Consider the following 27,536-nt stretch of genomic DNA (forward strand, 5'->3'; position numbering starts at 1 on the left):
AGGGACACAAGCATCCCACTAGCCATGGATTGGACACCGCTGATTATAGTAAAGCAAATCTTGATGGACATAAAAGGAGAGATCAACAGAAATACAGTCATAGTTGGGAATTTTAACAATGCATTGACTTCAAAGAATAGATCTCCCAGGCAGAATATCAAGAAGGAGAAAGTAGCCTTAAATGACCACCAGAATAAATAGATTTAATTGATATCTTTAGAACATTTCACCCCAAAGCACTAGAATATACACAATTTTCAAGTGCACATGGAACATTTTCTGGGGTAGACAACATGGCAGGACACAAAATAAGTCCCAATAAATTTAAGAAAACTGAAATCATATCAAGCATCTTCTCTTACCACAATGTTATGAAAATATAAATCAATCACAGAAACACTGGAAAACATGCAAAGAAATGGAAGCTAAATAACATGTTATTAAATAATGAATGGGTTGACAAGATCAAGGAAGATCAAAAGATACCTTGAAACAAATGAAAATAAGCACACAACAATCCGAAATCTGTGGGACAATGGGAAAGTGATCCTAAGAGGGAAGTTCACAGCATTCCAGGCCAATCTCAAAAAAAAACCAAAAAACCCCAAAACAAGAAAAAGCTCGAATAAACAAATCTAACTTTACACTTCGAGAAACTTGGAAAGGAACAACAAAGACTAATGTTGAGTAGAGGAAGGAAATAATTAAGATCAGACCAAAAATAAATGAAATAGTCTAAAAAAATTACAAAAGATCAATAAATCAAAGAGCTTGTTGTTTTTGAAAAGTAAGATTGACGAACCTTTAATCAGACTCATCAAGAAAAAAATGGAAGGGACCTAAATAAATAAAATCAGAAATGGAAGAGGAGAAATAACTATTGATACCAAAGAAATACAAAGGACTGTAAGAAAATATTATGAACAATTATATGCCAACAAACTGGACAATCTGGATGAAATAATGATAAATTTCTAGAAACACACAATCTTCCAAAAATGAATCGGGAAGATTCAGAGAATCTGAATAGGTGGATTACATCTAACAAAATTAAAGTAAAAATCAAAAAACTTCCAACAAACAAAAGTGCTGGATCAGATGGCTTCACAGGTGAATTTCACCAAACATTCTGAGAAGAACTAACACCTCCACTTCTCAAACTATTTCATAAAATTCCAGAGGAGGGAAGGTTCCTAAACTCATTTTACAAAGCCAGCATTATTTGAATTCCAAAACCAAATAAAGACACTACAAAGAGAGAAAATCATATGACAATATCACTGATGAACATAGATGCTAAAATCCTCAATTAAATATTAGCAATCTGAATACAGCAATGCATCAAAAAGATCGTACACCATGATCAAGTGAGATTTATTCCAGGAAAGCAAGGCTAGTAAAACATTCCCAAATCAATAAATGTGATTCATCACATAAACAAAATGAAGGATATAAGCACATGATCATATCAATAGATGCAGAAAAAGCATTTGATAAAATCCAGCACCCATTTATGATCAAAACTCTCAGCACAGTGCGAATAAAAAGAACATACTTAAAGACAATATAGGCCATATATGGCAAACCCACTGCCAGCATCATACTCAATGGGCAAAAACTACATGCTTTCCCCTTAAGATGTCCCCTTTTACCTCTCGTATTCAACACACTACTGAAAGTCCTAGCCACAGCAATCAGACAAGAAGAAGAAATAAGAGTGAAGTAAAGGAAGAAGTAAAAATGTCTTTATCTGCACATGGCATGATACTGTACATAAAGAGCCCCAAGGAACCACCAAGAAACTATCAGAACTAATATACAAATTCAGCAAAATAGGATACAAAATTAATACCCAGAATCAGTTGCATTTTCATGCCAATAACAAATTAAGAGAAAGGGAAATTAAGAAACAATTCCATTCACAATCACTTCAAAAAGATTAAAATTCCTAGGAATAAAGTTAACCAAGGATGTAAAAGACGTGGATGTGGAAAATTATATGACACTGAAGAAAGAAACTGAAGAAGATACAAACAAGTGGAAGCACATACCATGTTCATGGATAGGACGAATCAACATCATTAAAATGTCCACACTACCCAAAGTAATCTACTGATTCTAAGCAATTCCTAAAAGATTCAATGACAGATTTCACAGAACTAAAACCAATATTTCAAAAATTTACATGGAACCACAAAAGGCCCTGCATAGCAACCGTGATCCGGAAAAAGACCAAAGTTGGATCAATCATGCTACATAATATCAAGCTGTACTGTAAGGCCATAGTAATCAAAACTGCATGGTACTATCATAAAAACAGACACGAAGATCAATGGAACAGAGTAGAGGGCCCCAAAATAAACTCAAACCATTATAGTCAATTAATATTCGACAAAAGAAGTAAACACATATAACAGGATAAAGATAGTTTATTCAATAAATGGTGTTGGAAAATTGGACAGATAGTACAGAAAAATGAAACTAGACTTTCTTACACCACATACAAGACATGGCATGATACTGTACATAAATTCAAAATGGATCAAAGACTTAAATGTCAGCCCCAAAACCATAAAAATCCTAGAAGAAAACACAGGAAGCAAATTATCAGTCATTGCTCAGGAAGGAAATAATTAAGAAAAACTTTTTTTTTAAAGAGAATCTTTTTAAAAACTTTTAAAAAATCTTAAAAAAAAGAATCTTAAAAAAAAACTTTTTTTTTAAAGAGAATCTTTTTTTTAGAGATTTTATTTATTTATTTATTTATTTATTTATTTTTAGGGAAGGGAGGGAGAAAGACAGCGAGAGAGAAACATCAATGTGCGGTTCCTGGGGGCCATGGCCTGCAACCCAGGCATGTGCCCTGACTGGGAATCGAACCTGCGACACTTTGGTTCCCAGCCCGCGCTCAATCCACTGAGCTACGCCAGCCAGGGTAAAACATTTTTATCATATATATGTCTCTTCAGGCAAGGGAAACAAAAGAAAAAATAAACAAATGGGAGTTCATCAAACTAAAAGGTTTTGCACAGCAAAGAAAATTATCAGCAAAATTAAAAGATAACCCCCTGACTGGGAGAACATATTTGCCAATACATCTGATAAGGGGGTTAACATCCAAAATTTAGAAAGCACTTACAAAGCTCAACACACACACACACGCACAAAAACACACACACACAAAAAAGACACACAACCTGATAAAAAAAAAAAATGGACAAAGGACCTGAACAGATATTTCTCCAAAGAGGACGTACAGACGACCAACAGACATGTGAAAAAATGTTCAACATCACTAATCATCAGAAAAATGAAAACAGAAACCACGATGAGATACCATTTCACACCGTTCAGGATGGCTATCACCAGTAAATAAACAAACAAGTGCTGGTAAGGATGGGGAGAAAGGGGATCCCTTTTGCCCCGTTGGTGGGAATGCAGACTGGTGCAGCCACTGTGGAAAGCAGTATGGAGATAACCTCAAACAATTTAAAATGGATCTACCCTTTGACCCAACGTTCCTACTTCTGGGAATATATCTGAAGGAACCAAAACACTAATTCAAAAGAACATGAGCAGTCCTATGATCACTGCAGTGTTATTCGAAATAGCTAAGATATGGAAGCAGCCCAAGTGTCCATCAATAGATATTTGACTAAAACATCTATGGAACATTTACACAATGGAATTCTACTTGGCTATGAAAAAGAATAAACATTTACTCTTTGCGACAGTATGCATGGAACAGGAGAACATTGTGCTAAGTGGAATCAGTCAGAGAAAGACAAATACCATAATGATTTCATTCATATGTGAAATCTAATGAACAAACTGAACTAACAAGGAAAATGGGGAAAGACTTACAGATGGAGAGCAGGATGACAGCTAGTGTGGAGGGAAGGGTTAGAGGATAGAAGGATTGAGCAAAAAGGAAAAAGAACTCATGGATATGGACAACAGTATGGTGACTGCTGTGCAGAGGGGGTTATAAGAGGACTAAATGGAAATAAAGAAATTTAATGAAGATTATATATTTAAAAAAGTACTAATTGAAAGGTACAGAACAGGGAGAGGAATGTTAAGAACAATATAGGAAATGGAGCTGCTTAAGAACTTATATGCATGACCCACGGACATCAACTAAAGCAGGGATTATTGAAGGTAATGGCAAGTACCAGGTGGAACGGGGCACTGTGTGTAAAACTGGGACAAATATAATAGCATAATCAATAAACTATAGAGTCTGGCAGAAGTAGCACCTGCTTACGTGTGGTTGGTAGGGCAATAATATGAGTATAATAATTTACTGTTTAATTTGAACATTTCACCTAAAATGTTATAGGTGTGTTTGAGTATGATATTGTTATGTTACAGAATTACATGCTCATGATTTTGTAATAAAAAACGGGTGTTATTTGTGCCAGATCCTGTATATTAAAAAAAGGAAATATGAATTAATAAATTAACCAGTTAGCATCCTAATGTTTATGGGTCTATTATTAACAATAACCAATCACTGGCTCAATCACTTTATAAATGTGTCTGTGCACAGATATACTTGTTAAATTTAACTTTCATTTAGTGTTTTCATCCCCAAATTAACTAAAGAGGTCTCAGTCTAATTAACTGGTTATTTCTAATCAAAGAATCTTGTTAGAATGAATGCTGATGATTACCAATAAACCTTCTTCTACATAAGAATTACTCTTCATAAAATCATCTAACCATTGCATAAGCATTTATAATGATGGGATTCTGGCAAAACAGAACAATGACTCCATTTATATACAGCCATAATTATTGGATAGTTCTTCCTTCTGAGTCGAAATTTGCTTTTCATTAACTCTCACCTGTTAGCCTAAATAAAGTCTGCCCTCTAAAAAAGTAGAAAACAATACCTTCGAGGTCACAGCTTTTTTCTAAGTTAAACATCTTTCACATAATTTTATAGTCTTTTATAATAATTCACAATTCTATGCTCTCCTACTTACATTCCTGGGTTCAATCTATTGTCAATACTTTTTAAAAACATGTTAAAATGATACTTACCATAAAACCATACTACTAAGCCATTGGTGTGAACTTACATTTACTTATGTAGTCTAAGATTTCATTTGTTTTCACTTTTGCAAATGAGGTTCACTAGGTAACTTGTACCTACCCCTAGTTCTACTAAAATAAGCAAGTTATATTTACAAAGTTAAGTCCTTCACTCTTGCATGTAGTGGACACTGTCATTGTTTTGGTACATAGGATCTGAAGCCCCTTTGTGAATTAGAGGAGTCACCTTGGTATGAAAGGTTTCTTTTAGGGGGGTTGTAGACGGAAGAGAGAGAACACATTTAAAAGAATATATGTGACATTTTATTGAATATTTCTTGATGTTTACAGTAAGAAGATTTTTAAGTTAACAGATAATCTAAAACAGAAAGACATTACTGATCTTTCCCAACCATAAAATGGATTTTAACTCTCCTGTATAATCTCCTTCAATGGCTCTCCCTCACCTTTACAATAAAGTTCTTAGTATGGCAATGAAGCCATTTTAATTTCTGACTATATTTTCAGATTTGTCTCCATTCACATTCCCTGTCTACAACTTTTTAGCAATTGCGATCTCTTTGCAGTTATTCAAATAAGTCAAGTTATTCTTTCCTTCTGTTGCTTTTGTACACTGTTCCCTCTGCCTAAAATGCTCTCTTGAGCTCTTTTCCCATTTGACCAATTACTACTTTGCTTAAAGAAGGTCACATCACCTTCTCTCTGAAGAATTTTTTCCCTAACATATTACTTTGCATTATAGCACCCCACCTATGCTCCCTTAACACTTTATGCAGGTCTCTAATGGTTCTTTTTACACTGTAATACAATAGTTGATTTTCCCTCTTTCTTCCTTATTACACTGTGTTCTTAAATGGCAGGACCTGTGTCTTAGTTTTCTTTGAGTTCCCTGGTGTAGCAATACCCTACTAGATACTTAGTAAATTCATGAAAAAATATTGGCAATCTGTCTCTCCAAGCAGTATGCTTTGGTAGAAAAAGTGCTATATTGAGCCCTGCCAATAACTAGCTTTAACTAACAAATTCTGAACCTCCTCTAAAGTAAGTGGATTATTTAGATCTCTAAATTTCCCTATGATCTCTTTTAACTTGTAGTTTTTGTTTCTATAAATTCTTGATAGGTAATAAAACTACTTTAAAAAGAAGCCTTTGATTCAAGTACTTATTTTATACTGGATTTACCTGAATTCTTTTTTTTAATCCTCACCTGAGGATATGTTTCTTGATTTTTTTTTTAGAGAGAGAGAGAGAGAGAGAGAGAAGGCAGTGGGAGAGGAGAGAGAAAGAGGCATCAATGTGAGAGAGAAACATCAACTGGTTGCCCCCTGCATGCACCCCAACCATAGATTGATCCCACAACTAACCCACAACCTAGGTATGTGTGTGCCCCAACTGGGAATCAAATCTGCAAACTTTTTGGCATACAAGATGACACTCCACCAACTAAGCAACCTGGCCAGGGCAATTCTTTAGGTTTCACTAGAGGGGATTTTTCCCTCAGTTTAGTGGCTGGGAAAAGATAAGCTTTCCTAACTTGATGACCTTAGGGCTATAGTGTCCCATTTTTCTCTCAGGTTCACTGGCATATTATTTCCCTCCCTTAAAATGTTCTCTTATCTGCTGCCTCCACTTCTACTCCTACTCTTACTTTTTTACCTAGCTCCAGAACTAGTTCAGGAAAATGACTGCCACGGTATAGAAACTAGTGATGGCAAAGGGGAAGAAAAAGGAAGAAGATGACCTCCAGCGGTTACATTCTTTTCTCATCCTATCTTATTTTCTTGCTTGGCTTGAGGACACACTGGTCTTTACAAAGACTTAAATCCCAATCCCTCATTCTTTCCACCTATATCCCATATTTCAATTTTGGTTTAATAAAAACAAACAGAGGGAAGAGCTTTTTACTTCCTGTCTGGTTCCCCTTATCCTTTCCTGTGTTTTAAAAAACTCCACCTCATAATTTTAAAACAAAGCTCCCACTCTTATAATTGGTAATATAAAGAGAGAGTCTCCTGTTTCTGCTGCCTAAAAATATCTTCACATGGTAGGCAGTTTCTACTAGTAGGAAACTATTAGTACTACAGGCACATCATAAATTAGATTGGCTTTTTTGGTCCTGACTGAAGGGGTAAACTGCCACATAAAAGTCAATTTAATTGACTTTATGAGGGAGGGGATTTAAACCTTGTAGTTACAGTCAATTTTTAAAATATTAAGATTTAAAAACCAGCAGTTTTTGTATTTTAAGTCACACTAAAATAGCAATGTGTATAGTATCCTCATTTATAGATGTGTTTAAAAAAACCAATGTTATATTAGTTAAAATGCTTCCATCATAAACAGTATTTATTGAAAACAATTTGAAAAGGGATGTATAAACAAACCTCAGGTGAGTGCTCTCTTAGAAACTTACACTCTAAGAAGTACCCAGTATAAAAATAACTTTTATGAAAACCTAATTGCCAAGTGAAGACAGGCAAAGTTTATTATATTGCCTAAAAATCTACTATGTGATTTCTTTTAAGCTCATAGTATGTGGACACATCCTATTTTGAAATTATCTTATTTGCCACACAAAAGATTTATATTAACTTACAGAAAGTGCTAATTCTAAAGCATGTAAGGTTTATATGGCAGGCTAAAAATTTTTATTGTAATTACTGAGCTAACTGCCTCTCTACAGTTAGGTCTATTTCTTCTTGGATTAACTCTAGTAGACAGACCAGGTAAATGGGAGGTACCATTAGTCCTGGTTTGACTGGGACAATATTGGCTGATACCACTTGCCTTAGAGTAATTGCTAGGGTCTCTTTCATTCTCAGAAGTATGCTGGGTTGGATGATGAAGCATATGGAAACCCTACTTCTAATGTGTTCTTTTCAAATGAAAGCAACACTATTATTTAGGTACTAAACATGTGGAAGGCCAATAACTGAAGGGTATACAAAGAAATGTAAGAAATAGCACCTGCCCTCAAAGTGCTTAAAATCTAAAGAGGCTAAATGAACATCTCAAGTTAAACAACAAAATTTAAACAGCTTTTAAAAATATAACTAGAAGAAATATTCTAAAAAGAACATAGATATTTGCTAAATGAATGGCACAATAATAGGTATTACAGGGTTTTACAGGTGATGGGGGTACCTTTCTAGTAAGCAACACCACAGCACCCAACATCATCATTTATTGAGTGCCTTATATGTGCTGGGTCTGGTTTGCAGTGCTTTACATGCACATTAGTTAACCCTCACAATTATCCTATGAGGTGTACTATTATCACAAGGATGGAAATTTTACAGATAAGAAGTGTATCTGATAGAGGTTAAATAAGATGAAAAGTTTATACAGACAATAAATGACAGAGTTAGGATTTAAACCCAGGTTCTCTAATTATAGAGCCAGTGACCTTTTTTTGCTCTTGCCTTCAGGGTGGTTGTTTTCATCTGGGGGTGATTTTTTCCCCCAGGGAACATCTGCTGATATCTGGAGACATTTTTGTTTGTCACAAGTGTGTGCGTGGAGTGGCTAGAGAGTAATGCAGAGAATACTCACTAAAAACTTTATTAAAAACCGTTTAAGGATAAGATCTGACATCAGTCTTGAATTATGGATAGACTGGGGGTGGTAGTTATGGATGAATTCTAGGTAAGAAGAATAGTATACAGTAAGTACAAGACAGGTTCAAGAGACAGTGAACAAGTTAACGTAACAAGCTAGAAGTAAAACAGTAATTAAAGCAAAAGTGGGGAGAAAGTCTAAAAAATGAAATGATCTTTTAAAAAGACTAAGGAACATGAACTGGATTCACTGAAGACTTCTGAGCAAGGAAGTGACATAAACAATATAATATTATAGTAAGATTAATCAAGAAAACATGTCAAAGAAACTAATTAGGATGCTACTGCAATACTTAAGCCATAAGGTATTAAAAGTTTGCTTTGGTGTAGTGTCAGTGAAAAAGAAAGGACGAAACCAGAAGCATATATACTTTTATGTATCGTAAGTTTTTCTGTTGTCTCAAACAATAATACATTACCATTCTTACCTGTAATGCACTGAAACTGTCCATCTTCTCTTCTTATTGTAAATGCTTCCCCTGGGTTAACTTGTACCAGAATAACCTTAAAATGAAGAGAGGAAGTATTAATCAAAACAACAGTAGAGCAAATTTGTACATCAAGATATTAAATGTTGCTAGTAAGAGTGTAGTTGTGAGTTATTTAACCCTATTAAACAGGGAAGAAAATGGGGATTACATATTTTATACATTAATTTAAAAAGTATTATTTAACTTTTCTGGAGGTAAGAATTAAGCTAAAAGTAAGGGAATAAAAAATACTGACTAACTTTTATTGGAAAATCAATAAACATCACCATGAAAAAAGGATGGAGTGAAACCACAGAATATTTGGGTGACCTATGCTTAGTTCATCAGTTGCGAAGTACTGTGTTTTTTAAAATATAGTATACACTTATAGGTAGAGCATATTTGAATTAGTATGACCTTTCAAATCATATTTAAGAATCCTACCACTTTAAGTATTTTATTTTATTATATAGGTAATACTAATTTTATGACATTTGAAAAACAGAAAACTGGAAAATAATCTGAGGTCCTAAAATAAACACTGTTAACATTCTGATAAATATCTTGGTCTTGTTCTCTAAACATAGGCTTGATTTTTCTCTACAAACACAGATATAAGATCTGCAATTCTATATCTTTTTCCAGATTAATATTATAGAAAGACTTTTCGTGTTACTGCTCATAGTATTTCATCAGATCACTACACCATAAACTACAATACTTTAACCTCTGATAAGGAAATTTTTGGCATGTAGTTTTTCTCTATATATAATATATTCAAGGAAACAAAATTTTTGTGTCTGTTGCTAAACTGCTTTTCACAAAGGTTTTACTACTTCACATTCCCCTGCATGCTTGATGAGAACACCCTTTGACTGCATTTTCCACAACCCTGGAAATTATAGTTTTAAAATCTTTGATAGCTTGATAGATGAAAATAGTATATTACTATTTTTTTAAATTCGCACTTGATTATTAATGAGAGTAAATGCTTTTATGTTTGTTGCTAGCTCTCTTGTAAACTGGTTGTTTGTTATCTTTTCAGGGTCTTAAGTATTCCTAGTGATTTGTATTAATTCCTTGCATATTAATGATAGTAATAATATTACACTATATTATGCTGCAAATATATTCCTATTTTGCCTCTTCCTTAATTTTCAATATAATTCTTTATTTTCTTATAGCCAATGCTATCTATTTTTTGCCTTTGTGACTATCTTCTTTGCTTCTAAATTTAACTTGTGGCTAGCTATTATGCACTTGAAATATGGCTAGTCTGTATTTACAAGTGCTGTAAGTGTAAAATACATACTGGATTTCAAAGAGCACAGAAAACCTCAACAATGTAAAATACCTTCCTGATAATTTTTATATTGATTACATGTTAAAATAATATTCTGGACATACTAAGTTAAATAAACATTATTACAATTAATTTCACCTGTTTTTAGTTTTTCAATGTGCCTATTAAAATTTTTAAAGATAGACACAAGCCAGTTATAAAGGGTCTTGTGAGCAATTTTAAGGGCAATGATGAATGTTACTTATGCAGGTAGTACTAGGGAGACCTGTCAGGAGGCTATAGCAGTCATCTAAGTAGGTTTCTTTTAATACATTAATTTTGATTTTCAGCTCCTCTTATCTTCTTTCATTTTCCTTAGGTTTACCATGATGTTTTTCTAACTTTTTCATTTGAATACTCTATTTCATTCTTTCTTTAGAAATATATGCAGTAGCCCTGGCTGGCGTAGCTCAGTGGAATGAGAGCGGGCTGGGAACCAAAGTGTCCCAGGTTCGATTCCCAGCCAGGGTACATTCCTGGATTGCAGGCCATAACCCCCAGCAACCGCACATTGATGTTTCTCTCTCTCTCTCTCTCTCTTTCCCCCCCTCCCCTCTCTAAAAAATAAATAAATAAAATCTTTAAAAAAAAAAGAAATATATGCAGTTAAGACTATGTATTTTACTGAATTCAGCTTTAACCATACCCAATATTTTCACTATTTTTTTTAGATTTTTCTGTTATTTTGATTTACTGAAATCCAAGAGCTGTTTTAAAGAAAACATACAATTTTAAAGGTGGGCTAGAGGATTTTCAGTTTGCTTTCATTTCTAATACATTTTTATCAATCCCAACAAATCCTGATTCTTTAAAAACATTTTTAACACATTCCCTCTTTTTCACTCCTTTCCTAATTTGGTAGAGATGAGCAATTACCGAAAGATGTTACCTGAGGCCAGCATTGAGTTAAAGCACAAGTTCTTAACTTGGGGCCACAGATAATCATTCATAGCGTTTGTGAACTATACAGCATTGTATGTGAAACTTTCTGTAGATATTATAATTTTTTACAAAAAGAGTTCTCTGTTTTCTTTGGATTTCATTAAATTCTTAATGAGGACCAAGACCCAAAGCAGTGCTTATTCTGTCACACTATGCTGCATACTTTATATAGATGTTATTTCTTTTAAATTATAATAATCTAAGCAGTACTAGTACTGTGAAATTCTATAAAATACTAATTGTTTCTCATGAATTCATTAACTATAAAGTTGGCAAAAAATAAAACTAAGAAAACAAAACATGACATACATATATAACTAGTATATCCTGCCATTAAGTAAAAACAAACAAAAAAAGAATAAGCAGGCCTCTTTTAAATTAGAATAAGATGTTCCATAAAATAGTAAGTGATGAAATTTACTCATTTTTAAAAATCATGTATTAAGCATCCACTGTTTGGCACATATTCTTATATGTACTGTGGATACCAAGAAAAAAATAAATCATAATCCAAGGACCCAAGAAGATCACAGTCTAGTAAGACATACAAGTATTCAGCCAATAAACTGTACAATGTCATAAGTAGTATAATAGGCATATGAATGAACAATGTCCTATAGGCTCTACTCAGTCCAGGATAATCAGAAAAAGTTCATGCAGATGATAACTGCATAATATTCAGAAGAACAGCTGGGAGTTAAGCTAAAAAGAAGAAGAGGACATTTCAAGGAGAACCACATAGCATGTATGACATCAAGAGGGTCAAAGTAATCACTGACAATTTGAAAATAGTGAAGAAGTGTGGTATAGCTCAAGTTTAAACTAGTATGAGAAATATAATGGAAAGAGGTAACATTGTGATAAGCAGCTGGGGCTAGATCATGAAGATCGATAAATATCAAGCTAAGAAGTTATATCTTTAGATAAGACTATTAAAAAGGGAAGTCATATTCAAATTTCATCTGTACCCCAAATTCTTATTTTGTTTGTGTGTGTAAATAGTTTTTATTTTACTTTTTTATTAAATACTTTTGAATTTTATTATTGTTCAAATAGTTTTCTGCCTTTTCCCCCTACCCCAGCCCTCCCAACCTCCCTCCCCTGATTCCACCCACTCTTGTTTTCATCCATGTGTCCTTTACAGTTGTTCCTGAAAACCCTTCCCCCATCCCCCCATTATCCCCTCTCATCTACCCTCTGGTTACTGTACATTTGTTCTTAATTTCAATGTCTTTGGTTATATTTTGCATGCTTGTTTTGTTGATTAGGTTCCACTTAAAGGTGAGATCATATGGTATTTGTCTTTCACCACCTGGCTTATTTCACTTGGCATAATGCTCTCCAGTTCCATCCATGCTGTTGCAAAGGGTAGGAGCTCCTTCCTTCTTTCTGCTGTGTAGAATTCCAGTATAAACATACCATAGTTTTTAATCCATTCATTTACTAATAGACACTTAGGTTGCTTCTAGCACTTGGCTATTGTAACCTGTGCTGCTAGGAACAATGGGGTCCACAGGCCCTTTTGGATTGGTGTTTCATGGTTCTTAGGATATAATCCTAGCAGTGGAACTGCCGGTTCAAAATGCAGTTATATTTTTAGTTTTCTGAGGAAATTCCATACTGTTTTCCACAGTTGCTGCACCATATACAAAAATAAAGTCAAGGTGGATAAAAGACTTAAATATAAGCTGTGACACCAGAAAAGTCCTAGGGGAGAACATAGGCAGGAAAATCTCTGATATTCCATGCAGCAATATTTTCACTGATATGTTCCCTACAGCATGGGATATAAAGGAAACAATAAACAAATGGGATCTCATAAAAATAAAAAGCTTCTGCATGGCTAAAGAAAACAGCATTAAAATGAAAAGAGAACCGATCATATGGGAAAACATATTTGCCAATGATACCTCAGACAATGGTTTGATCTCCAAAATATATTAAAAATTTCACATGACTCTACTCTAAGGAGACAAACCACCCAATTTAAAAATGGGCAAAGGACTTGAGAAACAAAATTTGAGTTCTGGTCAAGGTGGAGGTAGAGGTTGAAACCCTTCGCTTCCTCACACAACCAAAAGGAGGATAACAACCAATCTAAAATCAATAAACAATCAGAAGCACCAATAATTTAAACTGCATGGAACTCCAACCAAGGAATTAAAGAAAAAATCAACCAGAACAATCAGACCAGTAAGGCGGTGGACCGCACCATCCATGCTGGCTCAAGATAAGCGAAGTGAGGTGGCGGACAGCATGGGCGGGGTGAGCTGAAGGAGAAACTGAGACTCAGAGTTGACTGTGGAGTATGGCAGGGGTTACTGTGGTAGGAGACGCTCCCAGTCTCACACAAATACGTTGGAAAGTGCACTAGAGATAAGCAAGTAAGCTGCATTGTTCCCTCTCTGGCCTGTCCCTGACAGGCAATGCCAAAGTGCAGCAAAGAGGGTTGCCCTACCTGGGTGAATACCTAAGGCCCTGCCCCCTTACAACTTATCAGGTGTGCCAAGACAAAGAAATATGACCCAAATGAAAGAGCGAAGCAAGGAGGAGATAGCCAACCTATCTGATGGAGAATTTAAAGCCCTGGTAATCAAAATGCTCACAGATCTAACTGAGTTTGGTGGAACAATGAAAAAACAAAACAAAACAAATGAATATAATAAATAAATAAAATAAAGCAAAATATTCAGGGAACCAATAGTGACAGGAAGGAAACCAGGACTCAAAGCAACAATTTGGAACAAAAGGGAAAAATAAACATCCAACCAGAACAGAATGAAGAAAGAAGATTTTAAAAAGTGAAGAGAGACTTATGAACCTCTGGGCCAACCTGAAATATTACAATATCTGAATTATAGGGGTGCCAGAAGGAGAAGAACAGCAAGAAATTGAAAACTTATTTGAACAAATAATGAAGGAAAACTTCCCCAATCTGGCAAAGGAAATAGGCTTTCAGGAAGTCCAGGAAGCCCAGAGAGTCCCAAAGAAGTTGAGCCCAAAGAGAAACACACCAAGGCACATCATCACTAAGTTACCCAAGATTAAAGGTAAAGAGAAGATCCTAAAAGCAGCAAGAGGAAAGGAGAGTTACTTACAAAGGAGTGCCCATAAGGCTCTCAGCTGATTTCTCAAAAGAAACCTTGCAGGCAAGAAGAAAGGCAAGGACCTACATCTGAGATTACTCTATCCAGCAAAGCTTTCATTTAGAATGGAAGAGCAGGTAAAGTGCTTCCCAGATAAGGTCAAGTTAAAGTTCATTATCACCAAGCCATTATTACATGAAAGGTTAAAGGAACTTATCTAAGAAAAAGAAGATAAAAAATATGAATGGTAAAATGACAACAGGCTTACAACTATTAACGAATGACCTAAAAGAAAAAAACAATGAAAACAAAACTAAGCCAACAACTAGAATAAGAACAGAATCAGAGAAATGGACATCACATGGAGGGATTTCAGTGGGGAGGGGGAAGGGAGGAATAAGGGGAAAAATGTACAGGGAAGAAGAAGCATAATTAGTAGGCATAAAATAGATTGGGAGAGATAAAAAATGATATAGGAAATAGAGAATTCAAAGAACTTATGTGTACAACTCATGGACATGAACTAAGGGGGGGGTAATACTGGAGGGTTGTGGGGGCAGGGCAGAGGGGGGTTAAAGGGATAAGAATTGGGAAAACTGTAATAGTATAACCAATACAAAATATTTTTAAAAAGAAAAAGAGAAACGAAATCTTTAAAAAAATAGGCAAAGGACTTGAACAGACACTTCTCCAAGGAGGACCTACAGGGGATCCAGAGACATATGAAAAGATGCTCAGTATCACTAGCCATCAGAGAAATGCAAATTAAAACCACAATGAGATACCACTTTGAGCCAGTGAAAATGACCATCATAAACAAAACAACAAATAACAAGTGTCAGAGAGGTTGTGGAGAAAAGGGAACCCTAGTGCACTGTTGGTGGGACTGTAAATTCTTATTTTGAAATATTTAATATGTACAGAAAAAGTGCAAGATTGGTTCAATGGTCACCCATATACCCTTCATCTAGATTCACCAACTGTTAACATGTTGCCACATTTAATCACACTCATTCATTTTTGATAAACCATTTTAGAATATGTGAGTGGTGTTAAGTTTGATCACTTGATTTAGGTGGTATCTGTCAGATGTCTTTATTAAAAAGAATACCATTTCCCTTTGAAAGCAATAAACAGTCAATATGGTTGTACTTTGAGACCACGAATATCCTATTTCCCAGCAATTTTTCACTCAATGGTCAGCAATTATTACCAAGTCATTACGGTAATAAATGTAAAATGGTGATTTAAAAACCCCCTATTCTTTATACATTCTTCAGTTAGCATTTTCTGTTAAGTAGAGACTTCTTTTCTATATTCTTCCCCTTATTTAAGTGTTTCTTAGTATAAGCTCATGGATTCTTTTAAAAATCAATGTTATAATCTATTCCTGCCACTATTAACATTTTTAGTGAAGTGAAATTCATATTATGTAAGTTAATTTTAAATATTAAAGTATTTAATTCTGTGGCATTTAGTACACTCACAGCATTGTGTAATGACTACCCATATCTAGTTCCAAAACTTTGAATCACACCAAAATAAAACCCCATATCTATTAAGGAATCACTCCACTTTTCCCACTCCAAACCCCTGGTAACCACTAAAATTTGCTTCTGTCTCTACAAATTGAAGCATTTTGGATATATCATATAAACTATCATATAATGTGTGATCTTTTGTAACTGGTTTCTTTCGCTAAGCATGTGTTTACAATTCATCCAGGTTGTAGTATGTATCAGTACTTCATTCCTTTTTATGGATATACCAGAATTTGTGTATCCATTCAAACACTGATGAGCATTTGGACTCTCTGACCTTTTGGCTATTGAGGACAGTGCTGCCATAAACATGCATGTTTGAAATCTTTGGGGTATATACCTAGGCACTTACTTACTGGGTCATATGGTAATTCTATGTTTAACTTTTTGAGAAATCACCAAAGTTTCCCACTTCAGCTGCATCATTTTGCATGCCCAATAACAATATACAAGGGTTCCAATCTCTCTACATGACAATGCTTATTATTTTGATTATAGCCATCCTATGGGCATAAAGTAGTACCTCATTGTGGTTGATTTGCATTTCCCTAATGATCAGTGATGTTGAGCATCTTGCCATGTGTTTGTTGGGGATTTGTATATCTTCTTTAGAAAAATGTGTATTCAAGTAATTTGTCCAACTTTAATTTGGCTATCTTTTTGTTGCTTTATCAAAAAAAATTCCTTATATATTATGGATACTAGATTCTTATGCTACAAGATTTGCAAATATATTCTCCCATTTTGCAGGCTATCTATTCACTTACTTCATTATGTTCTTTGATGTACGAAAATCCTTAACTTTGATGCAGTCCAATTTATCTATTTTTTTGGTTGTACTTTTGTGTTTGTATTCTTGGGGTCATATTTTAGATTCAATTGCCAAATCCGAGGTCAAAAAGATTTACTCTGGTTTTATAGTTTTGGCTTTCATATTTAAGTTGCTGATCCACAATGGTGTGAAGCAGAACTGCAGATTTTTCTTTTTCTTTTTTCTGTATGTGGATATCCAGATGCCCTAGCACCATTTATTGAAGAGACTATTCTTTCCCCACTGAACAGTTTCAGCACCCTTGTCAAGAGCAAATTAGCAATAGATATATGGGTTTATTGCTGGACTCTCAATTCTATTTCATTGGTCTACATATTTATTCTTATGCCAGTACCAAACTGTTTTGACTACTGTAGACTTTAGTAGATGTAAAATTGAAAAGTATTACTCCTACTCTGATCTTTTCCAAAATTCTGTTTTGGCTATTCAGAACCCCTTGTAATTCCTTATGAATTTGATGACCAGATTTTGTATTTCTGGGGAAAAATGGTTACTAGAGTTTTGTTAATACCTGTATTGAGTATGTACATTCCTTTGGGCAGTGTTACCATCTTCATAACATTAAGCTTACAAGACCATGAACATATTATGTCTTTCCATTTAGTTAAGTCCTCTATCATTTCCTTTGTCATGTTTCATTAGTTTTCCACATACAAGTCTTTCACCAACTTGGGTAAATTTATTTTGATGTACTTTATTCTTTTGGATGCTACAGTAAATAAAAATAGTTTTAATTTCCTTTGGAGATTCTTCATTGCTAGTGTGTAAACAAGTCGCACTTTTGTTTGACCTTATATATTACAATTTATTTAATATGTTTACTAACTCTAGTTATTTTTAAATACTTTTATTTTTCAATTATAGTTGACATACAATATATTAGTTTCAAGCATACAACTCAGTGATTAGACATTATGTAACTTACTAAGTGACTGCCCATAAATCTATTACCTTACACCGTAGTTATTACATTCTTACTGATGATATTCCCTATGCTGTACTTTACATCACTGTGACTATTCTATGACTAACAATTTGTACTTCTTAATCCCTTTGCCTTTTCACCCCTCCCCAAAAGTGCCCTCCTGAGTGGCAACCATCAAATGTTCACTGTACCTATGAGTTTGTTTCTGTTTTGTTTGTTCATTTAGTTTGTTTTTTTGATTCAATTGTTGATAGATATTTATTTTTTGCAATTTTATTGCTCATGTTTTTAATCTTTTTTCATTCTTCTTAAAGACCTTTTAACTTATATAACACTAGTTTGGAGGTGATGAACTCCTTTAGCTTTTTCTTGTCTGGGAAGCTCTTTAGATGTCCTTTAATTCTAAATGCTAGCTTTGTTGGGTGGTAGAGTAATCTTGGTTATACTGGGTTGGCCAAAAAGTCTGTTTAGTTTTTTTCTGTAAACTAAAAGACACATTTTTCATTTCCACCAATAACTTTATTGATTTGGGTATTTTGAGTATCTCCCACCATGTATTAACGTTGATTGTTGTCAATGTCTTCATTTGAGTCCTGTCAACTTCAATTGATATACCCGACCATGAAGTATCATCCAGTGAGAAATCTCCAGCATAAAACTTTGCAAACCACTTTTGACATGTTTAATCAGTCACAGGACCTTCTGCATACATTGCACAAATTTTGTGTTTCATTTGTATTTTTACCTTTCTTGAACTAAAAATGCATAATATGCTGAAAATGTTGCACATTTTCTTCCATCTTCAATAGTAAAATGGCTACACAAAACTTCACCAATATCCATGTTTTTTAATGCATATTGATATGACAACTGTCACAATACAATCTAACAAAATTGTTTCAAAAGAAGTTTAAGCACTACTAAGCCACTGAAACAACTAAGCACTACTATAGCCATCTCATGGGGAAAAAAAACTTTTCAGAGGGCAACCCAACAAGTCCTTGCTTCTCATCACTTACAATATTTTGGGCTAATCCCTTCTGGTCTGCAAAGTTTCTGTTGAGAAATCAGCTGACAGGCTTATGGGAGCTCCCTTGTAGGTAACTAATTGCTTTCTCTTGCTATTTTTAAGATTCTCTCTTTGTCTTTAACCTTTGACATTTTAATTATAATGTGTCTTTGTATGGGTCTCTTTGGGTTCATCTTGTTTGGGACTCTGTGCTTCCTGGACTACAATGTCTATTTCCTTCACCAAGTCAGGGAAGTTTTCTGTGATTGTTATTTCACATAGGTTTTCAATTTCTTGCTCGTTCTCATCTCTTTCCAGCATCCCATGATGTGGAAGCTGGTATTCTTGAAGTTGTCCCAAAGGCACTTTGTACTATCCTCATTTGGGAGGGGGGTTCATTTTTCTTTTTGCTGTTCTGAATGGGAGTTTTCTGTTTCCTTATTTTCCAAATCTCTGACTTGATCCTCCACTCCATCTATTCCACTGATGATTCCCTGTAATATATTCTTCATTTCTAGTTCTTCATTTTTTCTAGTTCTGTTTTTGTTTCCTATCTCTTTGTTGAAGTTCTAAGTTCAACTACTCCTTCCCTAAGTACACTGAGCATCCTTACAAACAGTATTTTGAACTCTGACTCTAGTAGATTGCTTGCCTCTATTTTGTTGAATGCTTTTTCTGCAGTTTCGTTCTATTCTTTCATTTGGGACATGCTTGTTTGTCTTCTCATTATGACAGCATTCATGTGATTATTTCTATGTATTAGGGAGAGGTCCTTTGTCTCTTGGTCTTGGTGGAGTGGCCTCATGTACAATAGTGTTGTTCTGTATAATCCAGTGGCACAGTCTCCCTGATCACCCAAGCTGGGTACTTGTGTGCTATCCCACCCGGCATATGAGCTGTGTATACCTTCCTGTTGTAGTTAGGCCTTGATTGCTGTTGGCACCTCAATGGGAGGGATTTACCCTCAGGTCAGTGAGGTGCAAGGACTGGCTGCAACCACTTTGGGGAATAATGTGTACAGAGACCCATCCCATGCAGCAGGACTTGCTTCAGTGGGGCTCTGGTGCCTCCTGAATCTACCCCTTGAGTGTGTCACTTATGAGGTGGTTGGGTGGTGCTTTAATGTGGTCTAAAGCTATCCACTGGGTGCACTAGCTCAGGGGCTTCCTGAGAAGTGCCAGTAAAGGTCAGCCACCACCAGTGTTCTAACTGGGGCCACCTGGCATGAGCCACACAGCAATCTGCACATGGCTATTACTTGAACTGGGCTTGGAGGTGCTGAGGAGAGGTCAAGCTTTGAACTAAGGCTGGTTGCCACTAGTGCTAGGCCTGAGGCAACTTAGAGGTATAGGCCAGGTGCTGCTTATTTGAGAGATTTTAGGAAAGTCTGAATGAAGGATTAACCAAGACAGGCCATTTGTATTGAAAAGCCACTGGAAACAGTTTGAGTGGGCCTGCAAGTTGGGTGGGGCAGAGTCTTGGGGAATCACCAGGGCAGGGCGAATAGCTTTAGCAAGGTTGATGGAGACTGAAGATATGGCACCTTCCTACTGGCTCTGTGGGGGAGGGCTCAGAAAAGGCACAATGGCCTCCACTAGCACTTCTGCTTGGGAGAAAGCTGTCCCTCCAGCACTTGCCCTGGTGCCAGACACTTCAGTTCCTTCCTGTATGTTCCAGCTGCCTTTCAAGCTGTTGCCCCAGTGCTGGAGCTTGAAGCAAGTGAGTCTGAGTAAGTCTGTGCACAGTTCCTGTAAGAGGAATACCTGGGACTCCAGAAACCTTCCGTTTCAGTCAGCCATAGTCCCCACTGGGTTTCACAGCCAGAAGTTATAGGGACTTCTCTTCCTGGCACTGGAACCTTGAGCTGCAGGGCTCAGTGTGGGCCTGGGACTCTTCACTCCTAAGTTGGGACCTCTGCAGCTGAGATATCCATCCCACTTTTTATCTGCCACACATGGGTTTGGGATCAGTACATTCTGCACCTCTGCCCTTCCTACTAGTTTTGATGTGGCTTCTTCTTTAAATCCTTAGTTGTAGACTTGTTTCAGCTGGGTTTTAGGAAGTTCTGAATGATGGTTGTCCTGTAGCTTAGATATAATTCTGACCTGGTTGTGAGAGATGTGAGTACTGCATTGACCTATACTACCATTTTGATCAGGAGCCTCTAGTCATTTTTTTGAGGATTCCTTGAGATTTTTTTTTTTTTAAAGATTTTATTTATTTATTTTTAGGGAGGGAAGGAAGGGGGAGAGAGAGAGAGAGAGAGGCATCAATGTGCGGTTGCTGGGGGTTATGGCCTGCAACCCAGGAATGTACCCTGGCTGGGAATCGAACCTGGGACACTTTGGTTCCCAGCCCGCGCTCAATCCACTGAGCTACGCCAGCCAGGGCTGAGATTTTTTATATACAGGATCAAGCCATGTGCGAACAGACAAATATTTAGCTAAACCAAAGAAAAAAGATAGAACTCAAATCAATAAAATTATAAATTAAAGAGAATACATTACAAATCAAACCACAAAATAACAAAAGATAAGAGGCTACTATGAACGACTCTATACAAACACTGGACAACCTAGGAGAAGTGAAAAATTCTTAAAGGCATACTCAACCAAGACTGAGTCACGAAGAATTAGACAATCTGAACAGACCAATTAGTATTAAGATTAACTCAGTAATTAAAAATCTCCCAATGAAGAAAAGCCCAAAATAAGATTGCTTCACTGGTAAATTTTAACAAACATTTAAAGTATAATTAATGCAAATCCTTCTCAAGTTTCCCTCCCAAAATTAAAGAGGAGGTAACACTCCCGAATTCGTTTTATGAGGCCAGCATTACCCTGATGCCAAAGCAAGAAAATAACACTACAAGGAACCACCCCCCACAAAACTATAGGCCAATATCCCTGATGAATATAAAAATAAAAATTCTCAGTAAAATTCTAGCAAACCAAACTTAGTAGCATATTAACAGGGTCATTCCTTTTAATACAAGTGGGTTTTATACCTGGGATGCAAGGATGGTTCACCACACATAATAAATGTGATATATCACATTAACAGAATAAAAGAAGAAAAAAAGAATTCAACCATCTCAATAGATATGGAAAAAACATCTGACAGCATTCAAGATCTATTCATGATAAAAACTCTTTAACAAGTAAGGTACAGAAGAAAGGTATCTGAATATAATAAATGCTATATACGACAAGCTAAAAGCTAACATCATACTCGACAGTAAAAGTTTGAAAGCTTCTCCTCTAAGCTCAGGAACAAGACAAGGGTGTCCATTTTCACCATACTAACTCAACATAGTACTACTCCAAGTCCTAGCCACAGCAATTAGGAAAGCAAAAGAAATAAAAGGCATCAGAATAGGAAAGGAAGAAGTAAAACATCTCTATTTATAGATAACATGCTTTTATATTTTGAAAATCTTAAACTCTATCAAAAAATTGTTAAGTTAATCAATGAATTCAGCAATGGTGCAGAATGCAAAATTAACATACAATAATGTATTGTGTCTATACAATAACAATGAATTATCTGAAAAAAAGAAAAGAGACCCCATTTATCCCATTTACAAGAGCATCAAACACAATATTTATGAATAAGTTTAACCAAGAAGGTAAAAGATTTGGACACTGGAAACTATAAAATACTGATAAAAGAACTAAAAAAATATACAAATAAATGAAAAGGTATCCTGTGTTCATAGAATAACTAATATTGTTAAAATGTCCACACTACCCAAAGCCACCTACAGATTCAATGCAATCCCTATCGAGATTCTAAGAGCATTTTTTTTACAGGAGTAGAATATAACAATCTAAAATTTATGTGGAACTACCAGATCCCAAACAGCCAAAGGAACCTGAGAAAGAACAATGTAGGAGGCATAGATTTCAAGTCTACCTTATGGTACTTGCAGAAACAAACAAATGGACCAATGGGACAGATTCCAGAGCCCAGAAGAAAAAAACCAAAGCCCACACATACAGAGCTAAGTAATATTTGACAAGTAATCCAAGATCAAGACTTTTCTGTAAGAGATTCCAGCAAAATTGGATATTCACATGTGTAAGAATGAAACTATCTTATACCACTCACAAAAATGAACTCAAAAGATGTGAAAGACATAAACATAATACCACCTAAAATCACGAAACTTCTAAAAGAATACATAGGACAAAAGCTTTTTGACATGTGTCTTGGCAATGATTCTTTCGACATCATACCTAAGGCACAAAAAATAATAAGTGAGACTATATCAAACTGAAAAGCTTTTGCATAAAAAGTAAAAGAAATGATCCACAAAATGAAAAGACAACCCGTAGAATGGAAAAAAATTTGCAAATCATGTTTGATAAAGAGTTAATATCCAAAATATATAAGGAACTTCTACAACTCAACAGCAAAAGAACAAATAATGGAATTTAAAAATGGGCACAGGAATGGAATGGAATTTTTTCCAAAGAAGATATACAAATGGCCAACAGATACATGAAAAGTTGCCCCACATCACTAATCATTAAAGAAGTGAAAATGAAAACCACAATGAGGTACCACCTCACATCTGTTTTTATTGACATCAAAGAGACACTAGATAACAAATGTTGACAAGGATGTGAAGAAAAGGAAACCCTTGTACACTGCTGGTGGGAATGTAAATTGGCCAAGCTACCACAGGAAATAGTATGGATGCTCCTTAAAAAATTAAAATTAGAACTATCTTATGACCATTCAATTCCACTTGTAAGTAGAGATCTGAACAAAATGAAAACACTATGCCAAAGAGATACCTGCACTCCCACGTTCACTGCATCATTATTTATAATGGCGAAGACATGGAGACAACCTATGGGTCCATCACAGATGAATGGGTAAAGAAGTTGTGGTATATGTAACCAATGGAATATTATTCAGACACAAAAAGAAGAAAATCTTGCCATTTGTAACAACATACACAAACCCTGAGGGTACTATGCTAAGTGAAGTAAGTAAGACAAAGAAAGACAAATACACTGTGATCTCATTTATATGTAAAATCTTTTAAAAAACTCATAGGAAAAAAGATGATATCTGTGGTTACCAGAGGTGAGTGTGGGTAGGATTAGAATGTCCCCCTTATAAATAAAGTACTGGGAGTGTAACATACAACAAAATGACTAGAGTTAATAGTGCTGTATGGTATATTTGAATGTTGCTTAAAGGGATAAGATCCAACATGGTGGGGTAGGTAAAAAATACACTCACCTCCTCACAGGATCACTTCAGAATTACAACTAAATTATAGAACAACAAACCTGTATAACCATCTGAAGACTAGCTGAACAGAAGTCTTACAAATAAGGATATACAGAAGTCACACAGACTCTGGTAGAAGGGTGGAAACATGTAAAAAGGCATCTATCTATGTTTGGCAGCTGAGAATCTGGAAGAATATTTCAGCTGCTGAGATCTCCCCTAAGAAGCAAAAGGTCTAAACTCCATGCCAAGCTCCCCAACTCAGAGTACCAAGGATGAGAAGGGGAGCCACATAACATCTGGCTGTGAAAATCAGTGGGGATTCCCTCCTCCTCGGTGAGACAGAAGTATGCTAGAAGTCTGGGAGTCCTTTTTAAGGGCAAGCACACAGCAATCTCACTTGAAGGCATTTACCCTGGGCTCCAGTGGAGGGATGGCTACAAAGGGGACCAGACAACACAGGGAGAGATTGAGTTGTGTGGCTTTGGGGAGAGGGCTAGAGAGACAGCTGTCAATATCCTTGTGTTCAGTCTCTTTTCCACCATCCTTAGATACCATCTTTCCTGTATCTAGCACTTCCCAACCTGTGAAATTAGCCTGGGGAGCTACACTAACTCCACCCTACCAAATGGCTAACAGATCTGCTGGGGGCAGCCAGTCAAAGCCCACATTGCAGTCTTTCTTAAAAAAACTCTTGGGGAATTCCATGCAAGCCCAGGGGGTGCCAGAGATATACAGGGAGAAACTGAGTTGTGCGGATTTAGGGCAAGGGCCACCTATGTCACCATCACCGCTCCTATGTTGGAACCCCACCATCATGGCATTAACCTGGGGAACTATATTAGTCCCACACTGCTGACTCCGTGAGGCCCTGTCCTGCCAAGTTCCCACTGAGCTGTAGGATATACTGGTGGCAGCTAGCCTGGGTCCATGTAGCAGTCTTTCTTAAAAAAATCAAAACAAATGAAAAATCTTGAGGAATTCCAGGCAAGCTTGGGGGTGCCAGAGGCACACAGGGAGCCACACTGAGTTGTGTGGCTTTAGGGCAAAGGCCACATTTCACTGCACACGTGAATGGTGTCACCATTCCTGTGTTGTACCCCCCCCCAATAGCATTAGCCTAGGGAGCTGCACTAGCCCCACCCTGCTGACTTACTGAAGCCCCACACCACCAATCTTGCACATGGCTATGGGATCTGCTAGCAGTGGCCAGTCTGGGCCTACAGTGTAGTCTTTCTTAAAATACTCTCAAGAAATTCCAAGCAAGCTGTGAGGGATGCCAGAAATACACAGGGAGAGGCTAAGTTGTGCTGTGTAGCTTTAGGAAGAGGCACTTCTTTCCTCCTGATCAACTGACACCACTGTGTCTGTGCAGAGCCCTCCTTCCACACTGACAAATCTTAAAACTGTTTTAGCCTGATGAACTCTATTGCCTCCATCCTGATGACTTCTTAAGACCCCACACCATTGCAAAAAAAAATACAGGCCTCAGGTGGGTGGCAGCTGCCCTAAGGCTTTTGCTGAGTGGCCACAGACCCAATACAAGCACCAAGTTTTAAATTAACCTAGTGATCACCATGGCCCCTACACCTGGTGACTCACTTAGCCTGCCTCACAAAATTCCTGTAAAGCTTGAGGCTTTTCAGTGGCTGAGCCAAAGAGCAGCCAGTAGGTAAAGGCAAATCTCCAGGTGCTTTGAGCCTTTTGGTACCTGTCCCAGGACAGGTACTGCTGGCAGCCAGCCTGATACACAGCTTGGCTCCTCCCAAGTATACTCAGGTACAGCAGAGGCAGCTACAGAGAGTGGATCCTTTTGTTGCTCCAAAAATGTAGCTCAGTGTGGATCACAGTCGGTGTCTAACATTTACCTTCATGATATTCCCTCCCAAGAGGTGCCAGAATCAACACACCTGGTGACTGGCTTCAGACCATATCAGAACACAACCCGATTAGCTCTACTACCAGCACACCCAAAGGGTGGTCTTGGCAGGCACCAGAGCCTGCTGGGACAAATTCTGCTTTGATAGTCCAACCTCCACACAGCAAGTCATATACTACGGTCAGGGTCATTCCTCACATTCAGCCAGACTGAGAATTAAGCCCGCACACAGGTGGGTCAACAACAATCAAGACTCAACAACAACAGAAGGGCTCATATAACCACACAAGGAACACTACTGAAGGAATCAAGACTGTGCCACTGATCCCCTACAAGAGACCTACTATTTAAGGCTACCCTACCAAGACTCAGAGACATAGCAGATCTACCTGCTACACAGAATCAACATAAGAGAGGCAGCAAAAATGGGGATACAAAGAAACATGCCCAAAAAGAAAGAGCAAGAGCAATCCAGAGGAAAAAATAAGTGAAATGAAGGCATGAGAACTATCTGATATAAAATTCATAACAATGATTATAAGAATGCTCAAGGAATTTAGGGGGAACATGGATGAACTCAGTGAGAAATTCAACAAAGAAACAGTAAGCATAAAGGACATAGAAACCATAGAAAAGAACCAGTGAGAAATGAAGAATACAATATCTGAAATGAAGAATACAATAAAAAGTAAGTAACAGCAGATTAGATGAAACAAATCGGTGATTTGGAAGACAAAATAGCAGAAAACACCCAATCAGACCAGCAAAAAGAAAAAAAAAAATTTAAACAAAAAGGATAATTTAAGGGACCTCTGGGACAACACCAAATGTTACAACATTCAAATTATAGGGGTACCAGATGCAAGAAGAGAACAGAAAATAGATAATCTAGTCAATCTAGTAATGATGGGAAACATCCCTAACGTGGTGAAGAAAAAATGCACACAAGTCCATGAAGCACAGAAAGCTCCAAACAGATGAACCCAAAGAGACTCACGCCAAGATACACTATACTTAAAATGGTAAAAATTAAAGAAAAATAGAGAACCTTAAAAGCAGCAAAAGAAACACACCCAGTTACTTGCTGGGGAGCTCCCATAAGAAGGTCAGGTGATTTCTCAACACAAACATTGAAGCCAGAAGGCATTGGTACAAAATATTCAAAATGAGAAAAAGCAAGACTGACACATTGAATACAACAATGCATTAAAAAAAAAACAACACATCACAAACAAGTGGGGTTCATTCCAGGGGTACAAGATGGTTCAACATATGCAAATCAATGAATGTAATATATCATATTAACAAAACAAAGAATAAAAATAATATGATGGTCAACAGATGCAGGAAAAGCATTTGAAATACAATATCCATTTATGATTAAAATACCCAATAAACATAGGTATAATAGGAAAGTACCTCAATATAATAAAGGCCATATATAAAAAACCCTCAGCCAATATCATACTCAATGGTGAAAAACTGAAAGCTTTTCCTTTAAAACCAAGAACTAGAAAGGATACCCACTCTCATCACTCGTATTCAACATAGTTCTGGAAATCCTAGCCAGAGCAATCAGGCAAGA

The 27,536-nt window shown here is 36.3% G+C and overlaps 1 protein-coding gene across 1 annotated transcript in view; it reads right to left on the reverse strand.

Annotated features, from left to right (window-relative positions):
• FNDC3A (fibronectin type III domain containing 3A) overlaps window positions 1-27,536 on the reverse strand; it is a 242,358-nt gene that overhangs the window by 134,301 nt on the left and 80,521 nt on the right. The window contains 1 exon segment of the mRNA XM_028526584.2: window positions 9,107-9,182. Within this exon segment, the coding sequence (XP_028382385.1) occupies window positions 9,107-9,182 (76 nt within the window).

The sequence above is a fragment of the Phyllostomus discolor genome, chromosome 11, assembly GCF_004126475.2.
Source record: "Phyllostomus discolor isolate MPI-MPIP mPhyDis1 chromosome 11, mPhyDis1.pri.v3, whole genome shotgun sequence".
Lineage (NCBI taxonomy): Eukaryota > Metazoa > Chordata > Mammalia > Chiroptera > Phyllostomidae > Phyllostomus > Phyllostomus discolor.